Here is a 26,008-nt window from a genome sequence, read left to right as displayed (position 1 = left end):
ACAAAAGTGCACTTTATTTGTTTTAAACTATTGTAGTGGCGTTCTGTACAAAAAGTGCACTTTAATTTAGTGTTGTTTTGATATGTCATCTTACTGACATCATGCACAAAAGTGCACTTTATTTGTTTTAAACTATTGTATTGGCGTTCTATACAAAAAGTGCACTTTAATTTAGTGTTGTTTTGATATGTCATCTTACTGACATCATGCACAAAAGTGCACTTTATTTGTTTTAAACTATTGTAGTGGCGTTCTGTACAAAAAGTGCACTTTAATTTAGTGTTGTTTTGATATGTCATCTTACTGACATCATGCACAAAAGTGCACTTTATTTGTTTTAAACTATTGTAGTGGTGTTCTGTACAAAAAGTGCACTTTAATTTAGTGTTGTTTTGATATGTCATCTTACTGACATCATGCACAAAAGTGCACTTTATTTGTTTTAAACTATTGTAGTGGTGTTCTATACAAAAAGTGCACTTTAATTTAGTGTTGTTTTGATATGTCATCTTACTGACATCATGCACAAAAGTGCACTTTATTTGTTTTAAACTATTGTAGTGGTGTTCTGTACAAAAAGTGCACTTTAATTTAGTGTTGTTTTGATATGTCATCTTACTGACATCATACACAAAAGTGCACTTTATTTGTTTTAAACTATTGTAGTGGCGTTCTATACAAAAAGTGCACTTTAATTTAGTGTTGTTTTGATATGTCATCTTACTGACATCATGCACAAAAGTGCACTTTATTTGTTTTAAACTATTGTAGTGGCGTTCTGTACAAAAAGTGCACTTTAATTTAGTGTTGTTTTGATATGTCATCTTACTGACATCATGCACAAAAGTGCACTTTATTTGTTTTAAACTATTGTAGTGGCGTTCTATACAAAAAGTGCACTTTAATTTAGTGTTGTTTTGATATGTCATCTTACTGACATCATGCACAAAAGTGCACTTTATTTGTTTTAAACTATTGTAGTGGCGTTCTATACAAAAAGTGCACTTTAATTTAGTGTTGTTTTGATATGTCATCTTACTGACATCATGCACAAAAGTGCACTTTATTTGTTTTAAACTATTGTAGTGGCGTTCTGTACAAAAAGTGCACTTTAATTTAGTGTTGTTTTGATATGTCATCTTACTGACATCATGCACAAAAGTGCACTTTATTTGTTTTAAACTATTGTAGTGGCGTTCTGTACAAAAAGTGCACTTTAATTTAGTGTTGTTTTGATATGTCATCTTACTGACATCATGCACAAAAGTGCACTTTATTTGTTTTCAACTATTGTAGTGGCGTTCTGTACAAAAAGTGCACTTTAATTTAGTGTTGTTTGGATATGTCATCTTACTGACATCATGCACAAAAGTGCACTTTATTTGTTTTAAACTATTGTAGTGGTGTTCTGTACAAAAAGTGCACTTTAATTTAGTGTTGTTTCGATATGTCATCTTACTGACATCATGCACAAAAGTGCACTTTATTTGTTTTAAACTATTGTAGTGGCGTTCTATACAAAAAGTGCACTTTAATTTAGTGTTGTTTTGATATGTCATCTTACTGACATCATGCACAAAAGTGCACTTTATTTGTTTTAAACTATTGTAGTGGCGTTCTGTACAAAAAGTGCACTTTAATTTAGTGTTGTTTTGATATGTCATCTTACTGACATCATGCACAAAAGTGCACTTTATTTGTTTTCAACTATTGTAGTGGCGTTCTATACAAAAAGTGCACTTTAATTTAGTGTTGTTTTGATATGTCATCTTACTGACATCATGCACAAAAGTGCACTTTATTTGTTTTAAACTATTGTAGTGGCGTTCTGTACAAAAAGTGCACTTTAATTTAGTGTTGTTTTGATATGTCATCTTACTGACATCATGCACAAAAGTGCACTTTATTTGTTTTAAACTATTGTAGTGGCGTTCTGTACAAAAAGTGCACTTTAATTTAGTGTTGTTTTGATATGTCATCTTACTGACATCATGCACAAAAGTGCACTTAATTTGTTTTAAACTATTGTAGTGGCGTTCTATACAAAAAGTGCACTTTAATTTAGTGTTGTTTTGATATGTCATCTTACTGACATCATGCACAAAAGTGCACTTTATTTGTTTTAAACTATTGTAGTGGTGTTCTGTACAAAAAGTGCACTTTAATTTAGTGTTGTTTTGATATGTCATCTTACTGACATCATGCACAAAAGTGCACTTTATTTGTTTTAAACTATTGTAGTGGCGTTCTATACAAAAAGTGCACTTTAATTTAGTGTTGTTTTGATATGTCATCTTACTGACATCATGCACAAAAGTGCACTTTTGTTTTAAACTATTGTAGTGGTGTTCTGTACAAAAAGTGCACTTTAATTTAGTGTTGTTTTGATATGTCATCTTACTGACATCATGCACAAAAGTGCACTTTATTTGTTTTAAACTATTGTAGTGGCGTTCTATACAAAAAGTGCACTTTAATTTAGTGTTGTTTTGATATGTCATCTTACTGACATCATGCACAAAAGTGCACTTTATTTGTTTTAAACTATTGTAGTGGTGTTCTGTACAAAAAGTGCACTTTAATTTAGTGTTGTTTTGATATCTCATCTTAGTGACATCATGCACAAAAGTGCACTTTATTTGTTTTAAACTATTGTAGTGGCGTTCTGTACAAAAAGTGCACTTTAATTGAGTGTTGTTTTGATATGTCATCTTACTGACATCATGCACAAAAGTGCACTAATTGCTTGTTTTAAAATGTCTCTGACAATCTTGCATTTTCTGTTTTGGAAAGGACTTGAATGTTTGTGCCACTACTTAATAACTGTTTAATAAATACAGTTTTGCTCAATTGACTTAGTTGTGATTTACCTCTCTGCATAAAAGTTTAAAAGTAGCATATATTAATGCAGAATGAGCAAGAATGTTTTAATGTAGACACATAGAATCATCATACTGCTGTGGTTATATGTGTTAATTCAAGGCTAAGGCAAAATATTGAGATATTATATCCTGAATCGTGACATGGCATAAAAATATGGAGATATTAATAAAAGGCCGTAACGCCCAGCCCTAGTTCCAACTTATATATGTATGGAAGCGCTAAAAACTACAATATGGCTGACGAGGAGAAGACTCAGTCAAAGAGAAGGAACGAGAATAAGACCGCCCGCAAAACATCAGAAAAAGCAATCAAAAAATAGTCTGTAAACTAAAATCAATGCAATGTTTGACCCAAGAACCACAATTACATGTTATGTAGGCCAAAAGGAAGTGTTTTAAAATGTGGGGAAAAATATAATATGACTCTAAAAAGGCACTACACTTTTTGGGGGAAATCATTAACAATCCTTATGTGAGAGAAGCACATAAAGTATGTTATTTTCTTTTTTTAGGCATTTTAACTTTTGAATAAACTAGAGATGTTATCGGCCAATAAATGCTTTAAAGTCATCTTACTGTTTATGTTGCAGTTAGTGCTGCAAGGGGTTCTGGGTATTTGTTCTGTGGTGTTTATGTGGTGTTACGGTGGGTATGTTCACCCGAAATGTGTTTGTCATTCTTGTTTGGTGTGGGTTCACAGTGTGGCGCATATTTTTAACAGTGTTAAAGTCGTTTATACGGTCACCCTCAGTGTGACCTGTGTGGCTGTTGACCAAGTAGGCCTTGCATTCACTTGTGTGTGTGAAAAGCCGTAGATATTATGTGATTGGGCCGTCGCGCAAAGGCAGTGCCTAAAAGCAGTGGTCCCCAACCTTTTTGTATCCGTGGACCGGTCAACGCTTAATAATTTGTCACGCGGCCCGGGTGGGGGTGTGGATGTATGTCCTTTTTTTTTTTTTTTTTTTCCTTGTCATGAAAAGGGACGTTTTTGTCATGAAAAGGGGAGGTTTTTTGTGGTTGGTGCACTAATTGTAAGTGTATATTGTGTTTTTTACGTTAATTTAATTAAAAAAAAAATATATATATTATTTTTTATTTTAAAAAAAATAAAAATTAATAAAAAATTATTCTGCGGCCCGGTGGTTGGGGACCACTGCCTTAAAGGTTTATTGGCGCTCTGTACTTTTCCCTACGTCCGTGTATACAGCAGCCTTTTAAAGTCATGAATTTTACTTTTTGAAACCGATATTGATAATTTTGAAACCGATACTGATAATATCCGATATTACATTTCAAAGCATTTATCGGCCGATAATATTGGAAAGCCAATATTATCGGATTTTCTTGACTATTTACACTGTAGATTGTCACTGAAGGCATCAAAACTCTGAATGAACACATTTGGAGTTATGTCCATCCATCCATCATCTTCCGCTTATCCGAGGTCGGGTCGCGGGGGCAACAGCCTAAGCAGGGAAACCCAGACTTCCCTCTCCCCAGCCACTTCGTCTAGCTCTTCCCGGGGGATCCCGAGGCGTTCCCAGGCCAGCCGGGAGACATAGTCTTCCCAACGTGTCCTGGGTCTTCCCCGTGGCCTCCTACTGGTTGGACGTGCCCTAAACACCTCCCTAGGGAGGCGTTCGGGTGGCATCCTGACCAGATGCCAGAACCACCTCATCTGGCTCCTCTCCATGTGGAGGAGCAGCAGCTTTACTTTGAGTTCCTCCCGGATGGCAGAGCTTCTCACCCTATCTCTAAGGGAGAGACCCAAACTCATTTGGGCCGCTTGTACCCGTGATCTTATCCTTTCGGTCATGACCCAAAGCTCATGACCATAGGTGAGGATGGGAACGTAGATCGACCGGTAAATTGAGAGCTTTGCCTTCCGGCTCAGCTCCTTCTTCACCACAACGGATCGGTACAACGTCCGCATTACTGAAGACGCCGCACCGATCCGCCTGTCGATCTCACGATCCACTCTTCCCCACTCGTGAACAAGACTCCTAGGTACTTGAACTCCTCCACTTGGGGCAGGGTCTCCTCCCCAACCTGGAGATGGCACTCCACCCTTTTCCGGGCGAGAACCATGGACTCGGACTTGGAGGTGCTGATTCCCATTCCGGTCGCTTCACACTCGGCTGCGAACCGATCCAGTGAGAGCTGAAGATCCCGGTCAGATGAAGCCATCAGGACCACATCATCTGCAAAAAGCAGAGACCTAATCCTGCGGTCACCAAACCAGAACCCCTCAACGCCTTGACTGCGCCTAGAAATTCTGTCCATAAAAGTTATGAACAGAATGGGTGACAAAGGACAGCCTTGGCGGAGTCCAACCCTCACTGGAAATGTGTTCGACTTACTGCCAGCAATGCGGACCAAGCTCTGACACTGATCATACAGGGAGTGGACCGCCACAATAAGACAGTCCGATACCCCATACTCTCTGAGCACTCCCCACAGGACTTCCCGAGGGACACGGTCGAATGCCTTCTCCAAGTCCACAAAGCACATGTAGACTGGTTGGGCAAACTCCCATGCACCCTCATGGAGTTATTACTTAACAAAAAATAGGTGAAATAACTGAAAACATGTTTTCTATTCTAGTTTCTTCAAAATAGTCACCCCTTTGCTTTGATTACTGCTTTGCACACTCTTGGCATTCTCTCGATGCGCTTCAAGCACACCTGGAAACCACTTCAGGTGACTACCTCTTGAAGCTCATGGAGAGAACGCTAAAGGTGTGCGAAAAAGCAATCACAGCAAAGGGTGGCTATTTTGAAGAAACTAGAGTTTTCGTCCTGGTCGTGGAACTGTGGACCAGCTCTATACTCTCGGCAGGGTTCTTGAGGGTGCATGGGAGTTTGCCCAACCAGTCTACATGTGCTTTGTGGACTTGGAGAAGGCATTGGACCGTGTCCCTCGGGAAGTCCTGTGGGGAGTGCTCAGAGAGTATGGGGTATCGGACTGTCTTATTGTGGCGGTCCACTCCCTGTATGATCAGTGTCAGAGCTTGGTCCGCATTGCTGGCAGTAAGTCGAACACATTTCCAGTGAGGGTTGGACTCCGCCAAGGCTGTCCTTTGTCACCCATTCTGTTCATAACTTTTATGGACAGAATTTCTAGGCGCAGTCAAGGCGTTGAGGGGTTCTGGTTTGGTGACCGCAGGATTAGGTCTCTGCTTTTTGCAGATGATGTGGTCCTGATGGCTTCATCTGGCCGGGATCTTCAGCTCTCACTGGATCGGTTCGCAGCAGAGTGTGAAGCGACCGGAATGAGAATCAGCACCTCCAAGTCCGAGTCCATGGTTCTCGCCCGGAAAAGGGTGGAGTGCCATCTCCGGGTTGGGGAGGAGACCCTGCCCCAAGTGGAGGAGTTCAAGTACCTAGGAGTCTTGTTCACGAGTGGGGGAAGAGTGGATCGTGAGATCGACAGGCGGATCGGTGCGGCGTCTTCAGTAATGCGGACGTTGTACCGATCCGTTGTGGTGAAGAAGGAGCTGAGCCGGAAGGCAAAGCTCTCAATTTACCGGTCGATCTACATTCCCATCCTCACCTATGGTCATGAGTTTTGGGTCATGACCGAAAGGATAAGATCGCGGGTACAAGCGGCCCAAATGAGTTTCCTCCGCCGTGTGGTGGGTCTCTCCCTTAGAGATAGGGTGAGAAGCTCTGCCATCCGGGAGGAACTCAAAGTAAAGCCGCTGCTCCTCCACATGGAGAGGAGCCAGATGAGGTGGTTCGGGCATCTGGTCAGGATGCCACCCGAACGCCTCCCTAGGGAGGTGTTTAGGGCACGTCCAACCGGTAGGAGGCCACGGGGAAGACCCAGGACACGTTGGGAAGACTATGTCTCCCGGCTGGCCTGGGAACGCCTCGGGATCCCCCGGGAAGAGCTAGACGAAGTGGCTGGAGTTAGGGAAGTCTGGGCTTCCCTGCTTAGGCTGCTGCCCCCGCGACCCGACTTCGGATAAGCGGAAGATGATGGATGGATGATGGATGGATAGAGTATAAAAACATGTTTTCAGTTATTTCACTTTTTTTTTTGTTAAGTACATAACTCCACATGTGTTCATTCATAGTTTTGATGCCTTCAGTGACAATCTATAATGTAAATAGTCATGAAAATAAAGAAAACACATTGAATGAGGTGTGTCCAAAGTTTTGGTCTGTACTGTATATTGAAGTCAGTGTAAGAACCAAAGCATACGATTACATTTTTCTCTCTTCGGCGTCACGTCATGCGTCAGTCTGCTTGTTGTGCGTATGCCCGATGTATTCTCGTACAGCGAGGAAATTCCAACCATATCAGGGTAGATAAACTGCAGCGACGCTACACTATATCATTTTGCCTCTCCACCATCAAGTGCTTGGGGGTGTGTCGCCGCCCGCCTTCAGCGGTAATAGCCACCAGGGTTACTTCCTGTGCGCTGTTTTTAGGTCCTGATGATGTCATAGCACCGCACAGGAAATGTTGAGATAATTGCTTTTACCCCAAAATGGTCAGATTTTGTGTTGCCCTTTTAGGATCATGTTTAAACCACACCTTGTCACTGAGGCTGCCTTCTAGTGTCACAGGCTCTAATTTACAACCCCTGGCAAAAATGATGAAATCAACCACAGTTGGAGGATCAATCAATGTTTACTTATATAGCCCTAAATCATTAGTGTCTCAAAGGGCTGCACAAACCACTACGACATCCTCGGTAGGCCCACATAAGGGCAAGGAAAACTCACACCCAGTGGGACGTCGGTGACAATGATGACTATGAGAACCTTGGAGAGGAGGAAAGCAATGGATGTCGAGCGGGTCTAACATGATACTGTGAAAGTTCAATCCACAATGGATCCAACACAGTCGCGAGAGTCCAGTCCAAAGCGGATCCAACACAGCAGCGAGAGTCCCGTTCACAGCGGAGCCAGCAGGAAACCATCCCAAGCGGAGGCGGATCAGCAGCGCAGAGATGTCCCCAGCCGATACACAGGCAAGCAGTACATGGCCACCGGATCGGACCGGACCCCCTCCACAAGGGAGAGTGGGACATAGAAGAAAAAGAAAAGAAACGGCAGATCAACTGGTCTAAAAAGGGAGTCTATTTAAAGGCTAGAGTATACAAATGAGTTTTAAGGTGAGACTTAAATGCTTCTACTGAGGTAGCATCTCGAACTGTTACCGGGAGGGCATTCCAGAGTACTGGAGCCCGAACGGAAAACGCTCCATAGCCCGCAGACTTTCTTTGGGCTTTGGGAATCACTAATAAGCCGGAGTCTTTTGAAGGCAGATTTCTTGCCGGGACTTTTGGTACAATACAATCGGCAAGATAGGATGGAGCTAGACCGTGTAGTATTTTATACGTAAGTAGTAAAATCTTAAAGTCACATCTTAAGTGCACAGGAAGCCAGTACAGGTGAGCCAGTACAGGTGTAATGTGATCAAACTTTCTTGTTCTTGTCAAAAGTCTAGCAGCCGCATTTTGTACCAACTGTAATCTTTTAATGCTAGACATGGGGAGACCCGAAAATAATACGTTACAGTAATCGAGACGAGGCGTAACAAACGCATGGATAATGAACTCAGCGTCTTTAGTGGACAAAATGGAGCGAATTTTAGCGATATTACGGAGATGAAAGAAGGCCGTTTTAGTAACGCTTTTAATGTGTGACTCAAAGGAGAGAGTTGGGTCGAAAATAATAACGCTAAAACATTTGATTTGTGTCATGCATCTGGGAAGTCATCTCTACAATAAAGTTATTAAATACTTTTTGGTCCCGTTTGCTTTTAACCAAATAAATCAAGTATTGTGAGTGTATATTACCTTTCTGTATTTGTATCTGAAGCAGCAATAGCGATCCTCCATGAAAACGTACTTCGTATGATCGCATTCATTTTGTCTTAAAGTCCAGTTTAGAGAAGTATTTCATCTTGGATACAGTATATAATCCTCCATATTGGCAGAAACATTAATTGGATTAAATTTCATTCCAAGAAATTAAACAATATTTTTGCATCTGACAAAAAAAAACCCACAAATGCCATGTTTGTTGTAAATACAGTTGAAGAAAAAAAAGAAAAGAAAAAAATGCTAGCTTCCACTAGAGCATGGGTGTCAAACTCTGGCCCGCGGGCCAAATCTGGCCCGCCATGTAATTTAATTTGGCCCTTGAGGCAATATCAATTTAGCAATTTTTTTTAAATTTAAACAACATAAAAAACACAAGATACACTTACAATCAGTGCACCCACCCCCAAAAAAACCCTCAATTTTTCATGACAAAGGGAAAGGAAAAAAAAAAAAATTCAACTCAAGCTGCCATATTTATTATTGAAGTCACAAAGTGCACAATTTTTTTTAACGTGCCTCAAAACAGCTTGGAATTTGGGACATGCTCTCCCTGAGATAATCCTGATACACATGACGATTATGGGAAATACTATACTTTGACTTTCACAACGTGCATTATTTTTATTTTATTTTTTTAAATGCCTCAAAACAACAGCTCCAAAAACAATGAAGGCACACAGCTTCAGTCCGGAGTATTCTAGAGCATGCTTGCCAACCTTGAGACCTCCGAATTCGGGGGATGGGGGGGTGTGCACTGAAATTTGGGAGTCTCCCGGGAAAATAAGGAGGGTTGGCAAGTCTGCCCTACGTCCGTGTTTTACCGGATATGTACCCCTCCGTACAGCGGCGTTTTAAAAAGTCATTCATTTTACTTTTTGAAACCGATACCGATAATTTCCGATATTACATTTTAAAGCATTTATCGGCCGATAATATCGGACATCTCTAGTAAGCAGTCTGCTTTCAATGCAAGAGCCTGTGGCTTATTTATGTGTTGTACAGCTAAAGATCTGCACAAAACCCCTTTGAGCAGGGGTGCCCATTACGTGGATCGCGAGCTACCAGTCGACCGCGGGGGGTGTGTCAGTCGATCTCCAGCCAGGCTTTTAAAAAAAATAGACCTAAAAATGAGTGATCATCAATCTTCACCAAGACGTCACTTAAATGACATTCACGGTACCGGAGGGTCTTGTGAGATGACGCTGGCTGCTACAAGATCATTATTATGAAAATATGACCGAGAGGAAGGCCAGAAACACTTTTTATTTCAACAGACTCTCGCGCCGTACCTTCCGTCAAAACTCTAAAGGCCGACTGCACATTTCCTATCTTCACAATAAAAGCCCTGCTTCATGCTGCCTGCGCTAACTAAATACAGAGTCTCGGAAAACTGGCGTGCACAAGCGATCCCTCAGAAAGCCGGCGTGCACATCACTTGTGCACGCCAGCTTTCCGAGACTCTTATTTTGTTAGCGCAGGCAGCATGAAGCAGGGCTTTTATTGTGAAGGTAGGAAATGTGCAGTCGGCCTTTAGAGTTTTGACGGAAGGGACGGCGCGAGAGTCTGTTGAAATAAAAAGTGTTTCTCGCCTTCCTCTCTGTCATTTTTTCATAATAATGAACTGGCAGCAGCCAGCGTCATCTCACAAGACCCTCGGGTGCCGTGAATGTCAATCAAGCAAGCTACGGAATTTGCCGCCCATGTTTTTCTTGTAAAGTGTATGGAAGCTGGATGAATTAGATGCCAAAAACCAACCACTTTCATGTGGTATTGTACAGAAAGGACAACTTTTTTTTCTCCTCCATTTGAAAATGTGGTCGTTATCATCATTACTGTCTGATTCCAATCAATGCAAGTCATCAGAATCAGGTAATACACCAACTTATATTCTTGTCTTGGTGAAAGAAAGACATCTATATGTGTTACACATGCTTGTATTATCATTAAACACATTTGACTTGTTTACAAAAATGTCTCTTTCATAAATAAATAAATATAAATTATATATATAAATGAGGTAGATCCCCTCGAGTTGGTCAATTGAAAAGTAGCTCGCCTGCAGAAAAAGTGTGGGCACCCCTGCTTTTGAGTATACCACAACTTACTAATATGGCTTTTGTTTTGCTTTGCAGCAAGAGAAGCCCAGGCTGATTGATCCTCTTGACTATGAGGCTGCCATCTCCGAACTGGGAGCTGAGCTGAAGGAAGACCCTCTTCGAGAGCTGCTTCTGTTTCCTGACAATGATTTCACAGTAAGTGCAGTCTAATCAGATCATCATATGGCTTTCAAAGAGTGCGAGAGGAAATTCCCTTGTAGAACACAACATCACTGTATAATGTGGCAATGTGTCAAAATGCCGACCTGGGTCCTCCATTTGCTCTCCAGTTGCTTTACCGGGGACCGAAAGCTGTGATGAATGAAGGAATAGATGCTAACAATAAACCTTTTTGTGCAGCTGTTGCCATGGTAACGCCTCTCCTCTCCTCTCGCTCGTCCCTGCAGGTATCCACAGTGCCCCAAGAGAGAAGGACTCTCAGGTCAGCTGTTCCCGAGGGTGCAGAGCTCCAGGCTGAATGTCTGCTGGTCAGACAGGTCAGATGCATTCTGATGTGTGTTTCTGTGGGCTTCTTTCGAAACCCAATGCATTTTGGGTAGAGATGTCCGATTATTGGCTTTTTTGCCGATATTCCAATATTGTCCAACTCTTAAATACCGAATCCGATATCAACCGATGCCTGCGGTCCCTATTGAAACTGATGTTTTATTAATATTCCGCACCTACACGCTGTAATTTGACCCCCTTAACATGCTTCAAAACTCACCAAATTTGACACACGTCGGTATAGCAAACCTTCCCAACATATTAAGCAACCAATCCCCCAAAATGAAAATTGCGCTCTAGCGCCCCCTAGGAAAAAAATTACAGACAAAACTGCATGTAACTTCTGTTAGGAATGTCATAGCGACATGAAACAAAAACTCCTATGTAGGTCTGACTTAGACCCAATTTTCATACACTCACTTCTTTCAGCAAAAATCTACAGGAAGTTGGCAAAAACCCCTTCAAAATAAAATTTTCGCCAAAAAAATGCAATTTTTTGCCTCTTTGCGCTGTAATTTGACCCCTTTAAAATGCTTCAAAAGTCACCAAACTTGGCGCACACATAAGGACTGGCGATTATTGCAATCTAATGAAAAAACCAAACCCCTAAACTTAAAATTGCGCTCTAGCGCTATTTTTGAATAAAACACTGAAAAAAACTGCTTCTAGGAAGAAAACACAGACAAAACTGCTTGTAACTTCCGGTAAGAATGTCGGAGAGACATGAAACAAAAACTTCTATGTAGGTCGAACTTAAACCCAATTTTCATACACTCACTTCTTTCAGCAAAAATCTACAGGAAGTTGGCAAAAACCCCTTCAAAATAAAATTTTCGCAAAAAATGCAATTTTTGCCTCTTTGCGCTGTAATTTGACCCCTTTAAAATGCTTCAAAAGTCACCAAACTTGGCGCACACATAAGGACTGGCGAATATTGCGATATAATGAAAAAACCAAACCCCAAAACTCAAAATTGCGCTCTAGCGCTATTTTTGAATAAAACACTGAAAAATCTGCTCCTAGGAAGAAAACACAGACAAAACTGCTTGTAACTTCTGGTAAAAATGTCATAGCGACATGAAACAAAAACTTCTATGTAGGTCTGACTTAGACCCAATTTTTATACACTCAGTTCTTTCAGCAAAAATCTACAGGAAGTTGGCAAAAACCCCTTCCAAATAAAATTTTCGCAAAAAATGCACTTTTTTGCCTCTTTGCGCTGTAATTTGACCCCTTTAAAATGCTTCAAAAGTCACCAAACTTGGCGCACACATAAGGACTGGCGAATATTGCGATCTAATGAAAAAACCAAACCCCAAAACTCAAAATTGCGCTCTAGCGCTATTTTTGAATAAAACACTGAAAAATCTGCTCCTAGGAAGAAAACACAGACAAAACTGCTTGTAACTTCCGGTAAGAATGTCGGAGAGACATGAAACAAAAAAACCTCTATGTAGGTCTGACTTAGACCAAATTTTCATACACTCACTTCTTTCAGCAAAAATCTACAGGAAGTTGGCAAAAACACCCTTCAAAATAAAATTTTCGCAAAAAATTCAATTTTTTGCCTCTTTGCGCTGTAATTTGACCCCTTTAAAATGCTTCAAAAGTCACCAAACTTGGCGCACACATAAGGACTGGCGAATATTGCGATCTAATGAAAAAACTAAACCCCAAAACTCAAAATTGCGCTCTAGCGCTATTTTTGAATAAAACACTGAAAAATCTGCTCCTAGGAAGAAAACACAGACAAAACTGCTTGTAACTTCCAGTAAGAATGTCGGAGAGACATGAAACAAAAACTTCTATGTAGGTCTGACTTAGACCCAATTTTTATACACTCAGTTCTTTCAGCAAAAATCTACAAGAAGTTGGCAAAAACCCCTTCAAAATAAAATTTTCGCAAAAAATGCACTTTTTTGCCTCTTTGCGCTGTAATTTGACCCCTTTAAAATGCTTCAAAAGTCACCAAACTTGGCGCACACATAAGGACTGGCGAATATTGCGATCTAATGAAAAAACTAAACCCCAAAACTCAAAATTGCGCTCTAGCGCTATTTTTGAATAAAACACTGAAAAATCTGCTCCTAGGAAGAAAACACAGACAAAACTGCTTGTAACTTCCGGTAAGAATGTCGGAGAGACATGAAACAAAAACTTCTATGTAGGTCTGACTTAGACCCAATTTTCATACACTCAGTTCTTTCAGCAAAAATCTACAAGAAGTTGGCAAAAACCCCTTCAAAATAAAATTTTCGCAAAAAATGCACTTTTTTGCCTCTTTGCGCTGTAATTTGACCCCTTTAAAATGCTTCAAAAGTCACCAAACTTGCCGCACACATAAGGACTGGCGAATATTGCGATATAATGAAAAAACCAAACCCCAAAACTCAAAATTGCGCTCTAGCGCTATTTTTGAATAAAACACTGAAAAATCTGCTCCTAGGAAGAAAACACAGACAAAACTGCTTGTAACTTCCGGTAAGAATGTCAGAGAGACATGAAACAAAAACTCCTATGTAGGTCTGGCTTAGACCCAATTTTCATACACTCACTTCTTTCAGCAAAAATCTACAGGAAGTTGGCAAAAACCCCTTCAAAATAAAATTTTCGCCAAAAATGCAATTTTTGCCTCTTTGCGCTGTAATTTGACTCCTTTAAAATGCTTCAAAAGTCACCAAACTTGGCGCACACATAAGGACTGGCGAATATTGCGATCTAATGAAAAAACCAAACCCCAAAACTCAAAATTGCGCTCTAGCGCTATTTTTGAATAAAACACTGAAAAAACTGCTCCTAGGAAGAAAACACAGACAAAACTGCTTGTAACTTCCGGTAAGAATGTCAGAGAGACATGAAACAAAAACTCCTATGTAGGTCTGACTTAGACCAAATTTTCATACACTCACTTCTTTCAGCAAAAATCTACAGGAAGTTGGCAAAAACACCCTTCAAAATAAAATTTTCGCAAACAATTCAATTTTTTGCCTCTTTGCGCTGTAATTTGACCCCTTTAAAATGCTTCAAAAGTCGCCAAACTTGGCGCACACATAAGGACTGGCGAATATTGCGATATAATGAAAAAACCAAACCCCAAACCTCAAAATTGCGCTCTAGCGCTATTTTTGAATAAAACACTGAAAAAACTGCTCCTAGGAAGAAAACACAGACAAAACTGCTTGTAACTTCTGGTAAAAATGTCATAGCGACATGAAACAAAAACTTCTATGTAGGTCTGACTTAGACCCAATTTTTATACACTCAGTTCTTTCAGCAAAAATCTACAGGAAGTTGGCAAAAACCCCTTCCAAATAAAATTTTCGCAAAAAATGCACTTTTTTGCCTCTTTGCGCTGTAATTTGACCCCTTTAAAATGCTTCAAAAGTCACCAAACTTGGCGCACACATAAGGACTGGCGAATATTGCGATCTAATGAAAAAACCAAACCCCAAAACTCAAAATTGCGCTCTAGCGCTATTTTTGAATAAAACACTGAAAAATCTGCTCCTAGGAAGAAAACACAGACAAAACTGCTTGTAACTTCCGGTAAGAATGTCGGAGAGACATGAAACAAAAAAACCTCTATGTAGGTCTGACTTAGACCAAATTTTCATACACTCACTTCTTTCAGCAAAAATCTACAGGAAGTTGGCAAAAACACCCTTCAAAATAAAATTTTCGCAAAAAATTCAATTTTTTGCCTCTTTGCGCTGTAATTTGACCCCTTTAAAATGCTTCAAAAGTCACCAAACTTGGCGCACACATAAGGACTGGCGAATATTGCGATCTAATGAAAAAACTAAACCCCAAAACTCAAAATTGCGCTCTAGCGCTATTTTTGAATAAAACACTGAAAAATCTGCTCCTAGGAAGAAAACACAGACAAAACTGCTTGTAACTTCCGGTAAGAATGTCGGAGAGACATGAAACAAAAACTTCTATGTAGGTCTGACTTAGACCCAATTTTTATACACTCAGTTCTTTCAGCAAAAATCTACAGGAAGTTGGCAAAAACCCCTTCAAAATAAAATTTTCGCAAAAAATGCACTTTTTTGCCTCTTTGCGCTGCAATTTGACCCCTTTAAAATGCTTCAAAAGTCACCAAACTTGGCGCACACATAAGGACTGGCGAATATTGCGATCTAATGAAAAAACCAAACCCCAAAACTCAAAATTGTACTCTAGCGCTATTTTTGAATAAAACACTGAAAAAACTGCTCCTAGGAAGAAAACACAGACAAAACTGCTTGTAACTTCCGGTAAGAATGTCAGAGAGACATGAAACAAAAACTCCTATGTAGGTCTGACTTAGACCCAATTTTCATACACTCACTTCTTTCAGCAAAAATCTACAGGAAGTTGGCAAAAACACCCTTCAAAATAAAATTTTCGCAAAAAATTCAATTTTTTGCCTCTATGCGCTGTAATTTGACCCCTTTAAAATGCTTCAAAAGTCACCAAACTTGGCACACACATAAGGACTGGCGGATATTGCGATCTAATGAAAAAACCAAACCCCAAAACTCAAAATTGCGCTCTAGCGCTATTTTTGAATAAAACACTGAAAAAACTGCTCCTAGGAAAAAAACACAGACAAAACTGCTTGTAACTTCCGGTAAGAATGTCAGAGAGACATGAAACAAAAACTCCTATTAGGTCTGACTTGGACCAAATTTTCATACACTCACTTCTTTCAGCAAAAATCTACAAGAAGTTGGCAAAAACACCCTTCAAAATAAAATTTTCGCAAAAAATTCAATTTTTTGCCTCTTTGCGCTGTAATTTGACCCCTTTAAAATGCTTCAAAAGTCACCAAACTTGCCGCACACATAAGGACTGGCGAATATTGCGATATAATGAAAAAACCAAACCCCAAAACTCAAAATTGCGCTCTAGCGCTATTTTTGAATAAAACACTGAAAAATCTGCTCCTAGGAAGAAAACACAGACAAAACTGCTTGTAACTTCCGGTAAGAATGTCGGAGAGACATGAAACAAAAACTTCTATGTAGGTCTCGCTTAGACCTACATTTCATAGATTGACAACCCCCAACAAAAATCAACAGGAAGTTTGCAATCCCCCCTTCAAAACAAAAGTTTTTTAAAAAACGGTCACCTTTCTTCAAACATTATCTCCTCTGAGTGCGTTTGTTGTTTTGGCTTCAAACTCGCACAGGAGAGAGAATGAACCCTTTTGATTAAAAGTATAAAACAGCGTTTTGATAAGTTCTCAGGTTTTGATTTTACGCGCCTTCAAAGAACCCCTGTGCAAAGTCTCCTAAAAAATTTCATTTTTGCCTCTTTGAGCTGTTATTTGACCCCCTTAAAATGCTTCTAAACTCACCAAACTTGACACACACATCAGGTCTGGCAAAAATTGCGATCTGATGAAAAAACCTAACCTCAAAACTCAAAATTGCACTCTACCGCCCCCCTAGGAATACAACACGGACAAACTGCTCCTAGGAAGAAAACACAGACAAAACTGCTTGTAACTTCCGTTAAGAATGTCAGAGAGACATGAAACAAAAAACACTATGTAGGTCTCACTTAGACCTACATTTTAATAATTAACATACTTTAGCAAAAATCAACAGGAAGTTTGATATTTTCACTTCAATACAACAACTGCATTACTTTCACAATGCATTAGATTCTCAAAATAGTGGCTCCAAGGCGTCTTCTAACGCTTATCCGACCGTGGGTCTCAGGGGCAGCAGCCAAAGGCGGACCCGACCAACGCTGCTTGCAGCTTTAATTATAATTGAAGTCACAAAGTGCATTATGTTTTTTTAACATGCCTTAAAACAGCAGTTTGGAATTTAAGACATACTCTCCCTCAGATAATCCTGATACCCACTACAACTATGGGAAATACTATACTTTAACTTTCACAAAGTGCATTATTATTCTTTTTTTTTTAAACATGCCTCAAAACAACAGCTACAAAAACAATGAAGGCACACAGCTTCAGTCCAGAGTATATTAGAGTCATAAAGTAAACAATAACATAGTCCTCCTTTAGTGCAAGACTGCCTGGTTTGATTGATTGATACTTTTATTAGTAGATTGCACAGTACAGTACATATTCCGTACAATTGACCACTAAATGGTAACACCCCAATAAGTTTTTCAACTTGTTTAAGTCGGGGTCCACGTTAATCAATTCATGGTATACTGTATAACAGGAAATTATAAACAGGGCTCAATCTGTTCTGCTCTAACGTATTTGTATGAGTAACAAAAATGTGCTGCAAGCTAGTGGTGAGTGCTTGAAGTGGCCTAGCAGTCAGTCAGAGCTTCTGAAATGCTGCGTTGAGACAGGGCACCTCCGTTCACTGCAAGCTGCAAAGTGTGCGCCATGCAGGGCAGACTAGCCACACCAACCTCCACCGTAGATTTTGTCATACTGCGTGCGTTGTCCCCGACAACAACGTGGGCTTTTGTTTTGGGGTGTTTTTTGTTGTATTTTTGTTTTTCCCGGCAGAGTCTTAAAGCGACAACTGTGTGGTGATTGCTTTTCATCCATCTTCCGCTTGTATTCATCGTGTATGTCCTTATGATTCTTCAAGAGGTGGCAGATCAAATTGCTTGTATTAAAGGAAGACGTCTCGGTTCCTCCTCGCATAACCAACTTGCTGCAATCATTGAAAATTGCCAGTTTTGTATATGTTAGACACAGTTTAAAATAATCCCAAACCATGTCGTTAGTCAGTCATTGAGCGAGCTGGCTTGTTAGCCACGGCTACGGCACCGGCAACAACACACTCTTATTGTTTTTATGCTCCGCTCGCGGCGGTTTGATGAGGTCATCAAGCGTCGCCAGTAAACCTCTCATGCTGCAGTCGTCAACTACTTTGTCGTGTGTGGGAGAAGGGAGAGGAGAAGGGCTGCTGACCGGGAGACGCAACTGCTCTGTACTTCTCCCTATGTCCGTGTTTTACCGGATATGTACCGCTCTGTACAACAGCGTTTTAAAAAGTCATTAATTTTACTTTTTAAAGCATTTATCAGTATCTCTAGTCCTAAACACATTCTTGAAGCGGAGTATGTAAGCCAGATTAAGATCGGACACACAGACTAGTGATGCATGCATATATATATATATATATATGTATATATATATATATATATATATATATATATTTTATTATTTGTGCACTACTGACTAGTGACGTATGCATATATATATATATATATATATATATATATATATATATACCCTGCGATGAGGTGGCGACTTGTCCAGGGTGTACCCCGCCTTCCGCCCGATTGTTGCTGAGATAGGCGCCAGCGCCCCCCGTGACCCCAAAAGGGAATAAGCGGTAGAAAATGGATGGATGGATGGACACAGAAGATGGCAGAACAGGACACATACTTTTCCCTACCTGGGAACTCTCTACCTAAGGTGCAAAAACAAACACCACGTAATTAAAAATTCTAAATACTACAAATTAGATTATTAAGAAAGACATTACCACTTTACCTGAAAAAGCACCTCCAGTTTTTCCAACTTGTCTTGTTATGCTGGGCCGTTGTTGCTCTCAGTGGCTCCTTGTTGTGCTGGATCGGCTTGATCATTGCCAGACTCGAATTCCAGCCTGTAGGCACGTTCTGGACAAGTACCTTCTACTTCATGCCATATGTTACTTGTTGTGTTTTCAACTCAGATGTATCAGCAGGGCTCTGCTCGAAATGTCCCACAATTTTGCGGCATTTAACTGAAGGCCCATTAGATCCACCATCACACAAAGCCACGGTGATAACTCTCTGTGGTTCTTAAAGGGGAACATTATCAGCAGACCTATGTAAGCGTCAATATATACCTTGATGGTGCAGAAAAAAGACCATTTATTTTTTAACCGATTTCCGAACTCTAAATGGGTGAATTTTGGCGAATTAAACGCCTTTCTGTTTATCGCGCTGGAGGCGAAGACGTCAGAATGTGACGTCACCGAGGTAACACACCCGCCATTTTCATTTTCAACACATTACAAACACCGGGTCTCAGCTCTGTTATTTTCCGTTTTTTCGACTATTTTTTGGAACCTTGGAGACATCATGCCTCGTCGGTGTGTTGTCGGAGGGTGTAACAACACTAACAGGGAGGGATTCAAGTTGCACCACTGGCCCGAAGATGCCAAAGTGCAAGAAATCTGCCGCCAGACCCCCATTGAACGTGCCGGAGTGTCTCCACATTTTACCGGCGATGCTAAAGCAGACATGGCACAGAGATGTATGGATAACCTGCAGATGCATTTGCAACGATAGTCAACGAAATCACAAAGGTGAGTTTTGTTGATGTTGACTGCCATCTAATCGATGCTAACATGCTACGCTAATCGATGCTAACATGCTATTTACCGGCGGTGCTAAAGCAGACATGGCACAGAGATGTATGGATAACCTGTAGATGCATTTGCAACTATATTACGTTTCCTTCCACCCACATTTAATGCGAAACAAACACTTACCAATCGAGGGATTTAAGTTGGTCCCGTGTCAAAAGATGCGAAAGTCCTGATCGTTTGGTCCGCACATTTTACCGGCGATGCTAACGCAGCTATTCGGCCATGCTATGGCTATGAATTCGCTCAATAGCTTCGGTTTCTTCTTCAATACTTTCATACTCCAACCATCTGTTTCAATACATGCGTAATCTGTTGAATCGCTTAAGTCGCTGAAACCCGAGTTTGAATCCGAGCTAATGTCACTATATCTTGCTGTGGTATTCCCATTGTTTGTTTACATTGGCAGCACTGTATGACGTCACAGGGAAATGGACAGTCTCGTCGAAAATAGCGAAAATCAGGCACTTTAAAACTTTATTTAGGGATATTCCGAGACCGGTAAAATTTTGAAAAAAACTTCAAAAAATACAACAAGCCACTGGGGGAGACCGGATGCAATGGACGTATATTGGGTCCAACATAATATTGTGAAAGTCCAGTCCATAGTGGATCTAATATAATAGTGAGAGTCCATTCCATAGTGGGTCTAACATAATATTGTGAAAGTCCAGTCCATAGTGGATCTAACATAATAGTGAGAGTCCAGTCCATAGTGGGTCTAACATAATATTGTGAAAGTCCAGTCCATAGTGGATCTAATATAATAGTGAGAGTTCAGTCAATAGTGGATCTAACATAATAGTGAGAGTCCATTCCATAGTGGATCTAACATAATAGTGAGAGTCCAGTCCATAGTGGGTCTAACATAATATTGTGAAAGTCCAGTCCATAGTGGATCTAATATAATAGTGAGAGTCCAGTCAATAGTGGATCTAACATAATAGTGAGAGTCCAGTCCATAGTGGATCTAACATAATAGTGAGAGTCCAGTCCATAGTGGATCTAACATAATATTGTGAGAGTCCAGTCCATAGTGGATCTAACATAATATTGTGAAAGTCCAGTCCATAGTGGATCTAACATAATAGTGAGAGTCCAGTCAATAGTGGATCTAACATAATAGTGAGAGTCCAGTCCATAGTGGATCTAACATAATATTGTGAAAGTCCAGTCCATAGTGGATCTAACATAATAGTGAGAGTCCAGACCATAGTGGATCTAACATAATATTGTGAAAGTCCAGTCCACAGTGGATCTAACGTAATAGTGAGAGTCCAGTCAATAGTGGATCTAACATAATAGTGAGAGTCCAGTCCATAGTGGATCTAACATAATAGTGTGAGAGTCCAGTCCATAGTGGATCTAACATAATATTGTGAAAGTCCAGTCCATAGTGGATCTAACATAATAGTGAGAGTCCAGTCCATAGTGGGTCTAACATAATATTGTGAAAGTCCAGTCCATAGTGGATCTAACGTAATAGTGAGAGTCCAGTCAATAGTGGATCTAACATAATAGTGAGAGTCCAGTCCATAGTGGATCTAACATAATAGTGTGAGAGTCCAGTCCATAGTGGATCTAACATAATATTGTGAAAGTCCAGTCCATAGTGGATCTAACATAATAGTGAGAGTCCAGTCAATAGTGGATCTAACATAATAGTGAGAGTCCAGTCCATAGTGGATCTAACATAATAGTGAGAGTCCAGTCCATAGTGGATCTAACATAATAGTGAGAGTCCAGTCCATAGTGGGTCTAACATAATATTGTGAAAGTCCAGTCCATAGTGGATCTAACATAATAGTGAGAGTCCAGTCAATAGTGGATCTAACATAATAGTGAGAGTCCAGTCCATAGTGGGTCTAACATAATATTGTGAAAGTCCAGTCCATAGTGGATCTAATATAATAGTGAGAGTCCAGTCAATAGTGGATCTAACATAATAGTGAGAGTCCAGTCCATAGTGGATCCAACATAATAGTGAGAGTCCAGTCCATAGTGGATCCAACATAATAGTGTGAGAGTCCAGTCCATAGTGGATCTAACATAATAGTGTGAGAGTCCAGTCCATAGTGGATCTAACATAATATTGTGAAAGTCCAGTCCATAGTGGATCTAATATAATAGTGAGAGTCCAGTCAATAGTGGATCTAACATAATATTGTGAAAGTCCAGTCCATAGTGGATCTAACGTAATAGTGAGTCTCTCTTAAGTTTTTCAAACGCGCAAAGGATTATAGTTTCCATTGTTGATCTGTTTGATGTGCAGCTACTCTGAGGTAGTTGTGACTACACTGCAAAAAGTCAGTGTTTTTAACTAAGCAAAATTATCTGCCAATAAAACAAGAACATTTTGGCTTGTCAAGACTTTCCAAAACAAGTAAAATTAGCTAACTTCAACGAACCCCAAAATACTTAAAATAAGTACATTAGCTGAGATAGGCGCCAGCGCCCCCCGCCACCCCAAAAGGGAATAAGCGGTAGAAAATGGATGGATGGAAGTACATTCTCACTAATAACAAGTGCACTTTTTTCTGGATGAAGGTGCGGTCAAAACAAATAGTGCGATTAATTTCAATTCATATGTGATTAATGCAATAATTATTTTAAATAATTGCATTCGTTAACGTGTCAACATTAACAGACGAAATATAAATATATATTAGGTCAGGAAAAACACGGAGGCTATTTCATCCTTATAAGGGGATTTTATAAAATCCCCTGAAGAACAGGGAAACCTGCGAAACAGACTTGTAGGGATGAAATAGCCTCTGTGTTTTTCATGACCTAAAGTATATTCTGTCAGAGTTAGTTGGCGACGAACCCAGAGATGCGGAGATGGAGGCAGGCATGGAGTGAGAAAACATGCTTTAATAAAGATACTAAAACAAGAACATACCAAAGGGCTACAACAAAAGGCATGCACGGGGCGGATAACCAAGTAAGAGAGCTAGCATGGGAGCTAGAAAATAAAAGGAGCTTAGCATGGAAGCTAGCAAATAAACAGAAGTCGTTACTTGTAGAATGAAAACAAAACGGAAGCAGGGAACAAAAGACAGTAAGCTACAAACAGAAACCGAAACATAGCTTACCGCTACGCTGCAATGACACGACACGGCGGGAGCGACAATACGGAAGTGACATCGACAATAATCCAGCACTGACTGGATGGGAAGACAGGTCTAAATAGGCCTCGGGCTGATTGACACCAGGTGTGGCCAGGTGCCAATCAGCCGCAGCTGAGGGGACACAGCGCTCAGGGAGAAAGACAGGAAACAGACAAAATAAGAGTGCTGACAGGAAGTAACGACAGGAACTAACGACAGGAAATACTACACACACAGGAAAAACTAAAACACAAACAGTCAGGGGCAAGCCTGAAATATATATATATATATATATATATATATATATATATATATATATATATATATATTTATATATGTGTGTATAAATAGATAGATAACCAATATAACAAGGGGATAGTGGCTCAACAATCTTTTTTTATATATTACAGCAAGTTGAAATGTCAACAAAAATGCGCTCCAAAACGTTAACCACTATGTTGCTACGGTAAAATACAAAAACGGAAATCAAGTTTACCTTGTGCCTGCAAATATTTCTGCCATTTTTGAACACTATGGGAGTGATAAACCTTACAGTCACTGCTGGGGACGGGGCGGAAAAGTTGGGAGAGTGGCTCTGCCAGCAACCTCAGGGTTCCTGGTTCAATCCCCACTTTCCACCATCCTAGTCAAGTCGGTTGTGTCCTTGAGCAAGACACTTCACCCTTGCTCCTGATGAGTCCTGGTTAGCGCCTTGCATGGCAGCTCCCGCCATCAGTGTGTGAATGTGTGTGTGAAAGGGTGAATGTGGAAGCGCTTTGAGTTCCTTAAAAAGGTAGAGAAGCGCTATAAAGGTACAACCCATTTACCATTTAGTACATACTAGCAGTGTGAGGCGATCCTTCATCGGCTTGTGTCCCGGTAGTGCCTTTTATAAAAGTCCACTGTGGCATCTTTTTCAATCTCGTCACAATTCAAAGACTTGCTGCGGAACAATTCCCCCTTAGCTGATAAAATCCTTGAACTGAAGGTGAGCTGGACTAATTGCAGCCTCAGAAACGCGAAGGAGTACGTGCAGACCCGGATTTGATTGGGAATGGCCACTTTTAAAGGCCTACTGAAAGCCACTACTAGCGACCACGCAGTCTGATAGTTTATATATCAATGATGAAATATTAACATTGCAACACATGCCGATACGGCCTTTTTAGTTTACTAAATTGCAATTTTAAATTTACGCGCGATGTAACCTATTGAAAACGTCGCGGTATGTTGACGCGTGCGTTTGACGTCACCGATTGTAGCGGACATTTTTTTCCAGCCCGATCCAAGCTATAAGTAGTCTGCTTTAATCGCATAATTACACAGTATTCTGGACATCTGTGTTGCTGAATCTTTTGCAATTTTTTCAATTAATAATGGAGACGTCAAAGAAGAAAGATGTAGGTGGGAAGCGGTGTATTGCAGCTGCCTTTAGCAACACAAACCCAGCCGGTGTTTCCTTGTTTAAAATTCCCGAAGGTGAAGCTTTACTATGGATCAGAGCGGTCAAGCGAACATGTCAACCGGCAGGTTTCGGTGAGAAAATTGTGGTAATAAGTCGGCTCTTACCGTAGACATCCTCCTGCATCTGCGTGGTTTCCCTCAGAGACACTGGCGGTCACCACACCCCTCCGACTTTCAGGTACCATATAATCTCACTAAAACACTAGTAAAACAATAAGCAGATAAGGGATTTTCCAAACTTATCCTAGTAAACATCTGAATCGCTCCCACTGCCCTCGCCTTTTTTTTTTCTTGTCCTTGTTTACTCTCACTATACTCATCCACGAATCTTTCATCCTCGCTCAAATTAATGGGAAAATTGTCGCTTTCTCAATCCGAATCGCTCTAGCTGCTGGTGTCCATGATTGTAAACAATGTTCAGATGTGAGGAGCTCCACAACCCGTGACGTCACGCGCACATCGTCTGCTACTTCCGGTACAGGCAAGGCTTTATTATTAGCGACCAAAAGTTGCAAACTTTATCTTCGATGTTTTCTACTAACTAATTTCAGCAAAAAAACAGCAATATCGCGAAATGATCAAGTATGACACATAAATCGGAACTGCTATCCCCTTTTAAATAAGAAAATCTCATTTCAGTAGGCCTTTAAGGGTGCGCGTCGTGCATGAAATCGCGCAGTGACTGATTTAATTTGTGGAGGACGATTCTGCACAACTGCCCTGTTTTTTTGTCACCTAAGTCCAAGAGAGAATACGTGATCTTTGTGATCGTCCATTTTTAATCCTGTTCTACCCTCTCCTCCAGGCCTGCAAGTATTACAACTCGGACCTGAACGTGGTCCAGTTCAAGTACGACGACTATGCTGGAGACTACCGCCTGCTGCCAAGGTAACATGCAATTAAAATGACCTTCTAGAGAGGAAGCTGGTCAATGGAAGAAAAAAAAAAGAAAATACAAGAGTACCAGAGCGGGAGGTCATTGAGTCATTCGAATAAAGCGAATTGGTTCTGAGATGGTGCTGATCCCGAACAGACCGACAGTCTCAACCACAGGAATGTCCGCCCGCTATCCCATGGGTTGCCACTGTCACTTCACATGACCTTTAAATCCAACAGGAAGTGCACTTAAAGCAAGATACAGAGATGTTTTAGAGTTAAATGTTCATATTTAAAATGTTATCTATAAAAACCAGCCTGTTTACCAGAAGGGCTTTCTAAAAGCACTTATACGCCATCTAAATTCCAGCATCACGGCTATATTATGGACAACACACGTCTAATGCACTGTTGTGGGGCCTCTGAGACGTATTACACTGGGGGACCTTTGACCCCCTGAGAACCAGCATCCTCTGCAGTCAACATTTGTGTTTTGCATAACCGGACAAATGTGCAACTGTGACAAATGAAATAGACCAAAAAAAGTCGGTCATTTATTTTATCATTGTAAAATCCAGGTATTGCTTGGGTTGCACGTTTTGCAGTCTTCCCCTTTCCACACTGCAATAAGTCAGTGTTCAAAAACAAGAAAAAAAAAAAATACAAAAATTAGGGGTATTTTATTTGAATTAAGCAAAATTATCTACCAATAGCCTTCCCGGTAAGGTTTATTCAGGTGTACTGGAGAGGAGGCTTCGCCGGATAGTCGAACCTCGGATTCAGGAGGAACAGTGTGGTTTTCGTCCTGGTCGTGGAACTGTGGACCAGCTCTATACTCTGGGCAGGGTTCTTGAGGGTGCATGGGAGTTTGCCCAACCAGTCTACA

At 40.5% G+C, this 26,008-nt stretch overlaps 1 protein-coding gene across 7 annotated transcripts in view; it reads left to right on the top strand.

Moving 5' to 3' along the window:
• dock10 (dedicator of cytokinesis 10) overlaps nt 1–26,008 on the top strand; it is a 329,003-nt gene that overhangs the window by 124,247 nt on the left and 178,748 nt on the right. For all 7 annotated transcript variants that reach the window (XM_061878559.1, XM_061878562.1, XM_061878558.1 and 4 more), the window contains 3 exons: nt 10,854–10,973; nt 11,225–11,314; nt 25,052–25,134. In XM_061878559.1, coding sequence (XP_061734543.1) covers nt 10,854–10,973; nt 11,225–11,314; nt 25,052–25,134 — 293 coding nt within the window. The remainder of the gene's footprint in view (nt 1–10,853; nt 10,974–11,224; nt 11,315–25,051; nt 25,135–26,008) is intronic.

This window comes from Nerophis ophidion, linkage group LG18 (assembly GCF_033978795.1).
Source record: "Nerophis ophidion isolate RoL-2023_Sa linkage group LG18, RoL_Noph_v1.0, whole genome shotgun sequence".
Taxonomy (NCBI): Eukaryota; Metazoa; Chordata; class Actinopteri; order Syngnathiformes; family Syngnathidae; genus Nerophis; species Nerophis ophidion.
This window is presented reverse-complemented; position numbering and strand designations above follow the sequence as displayed.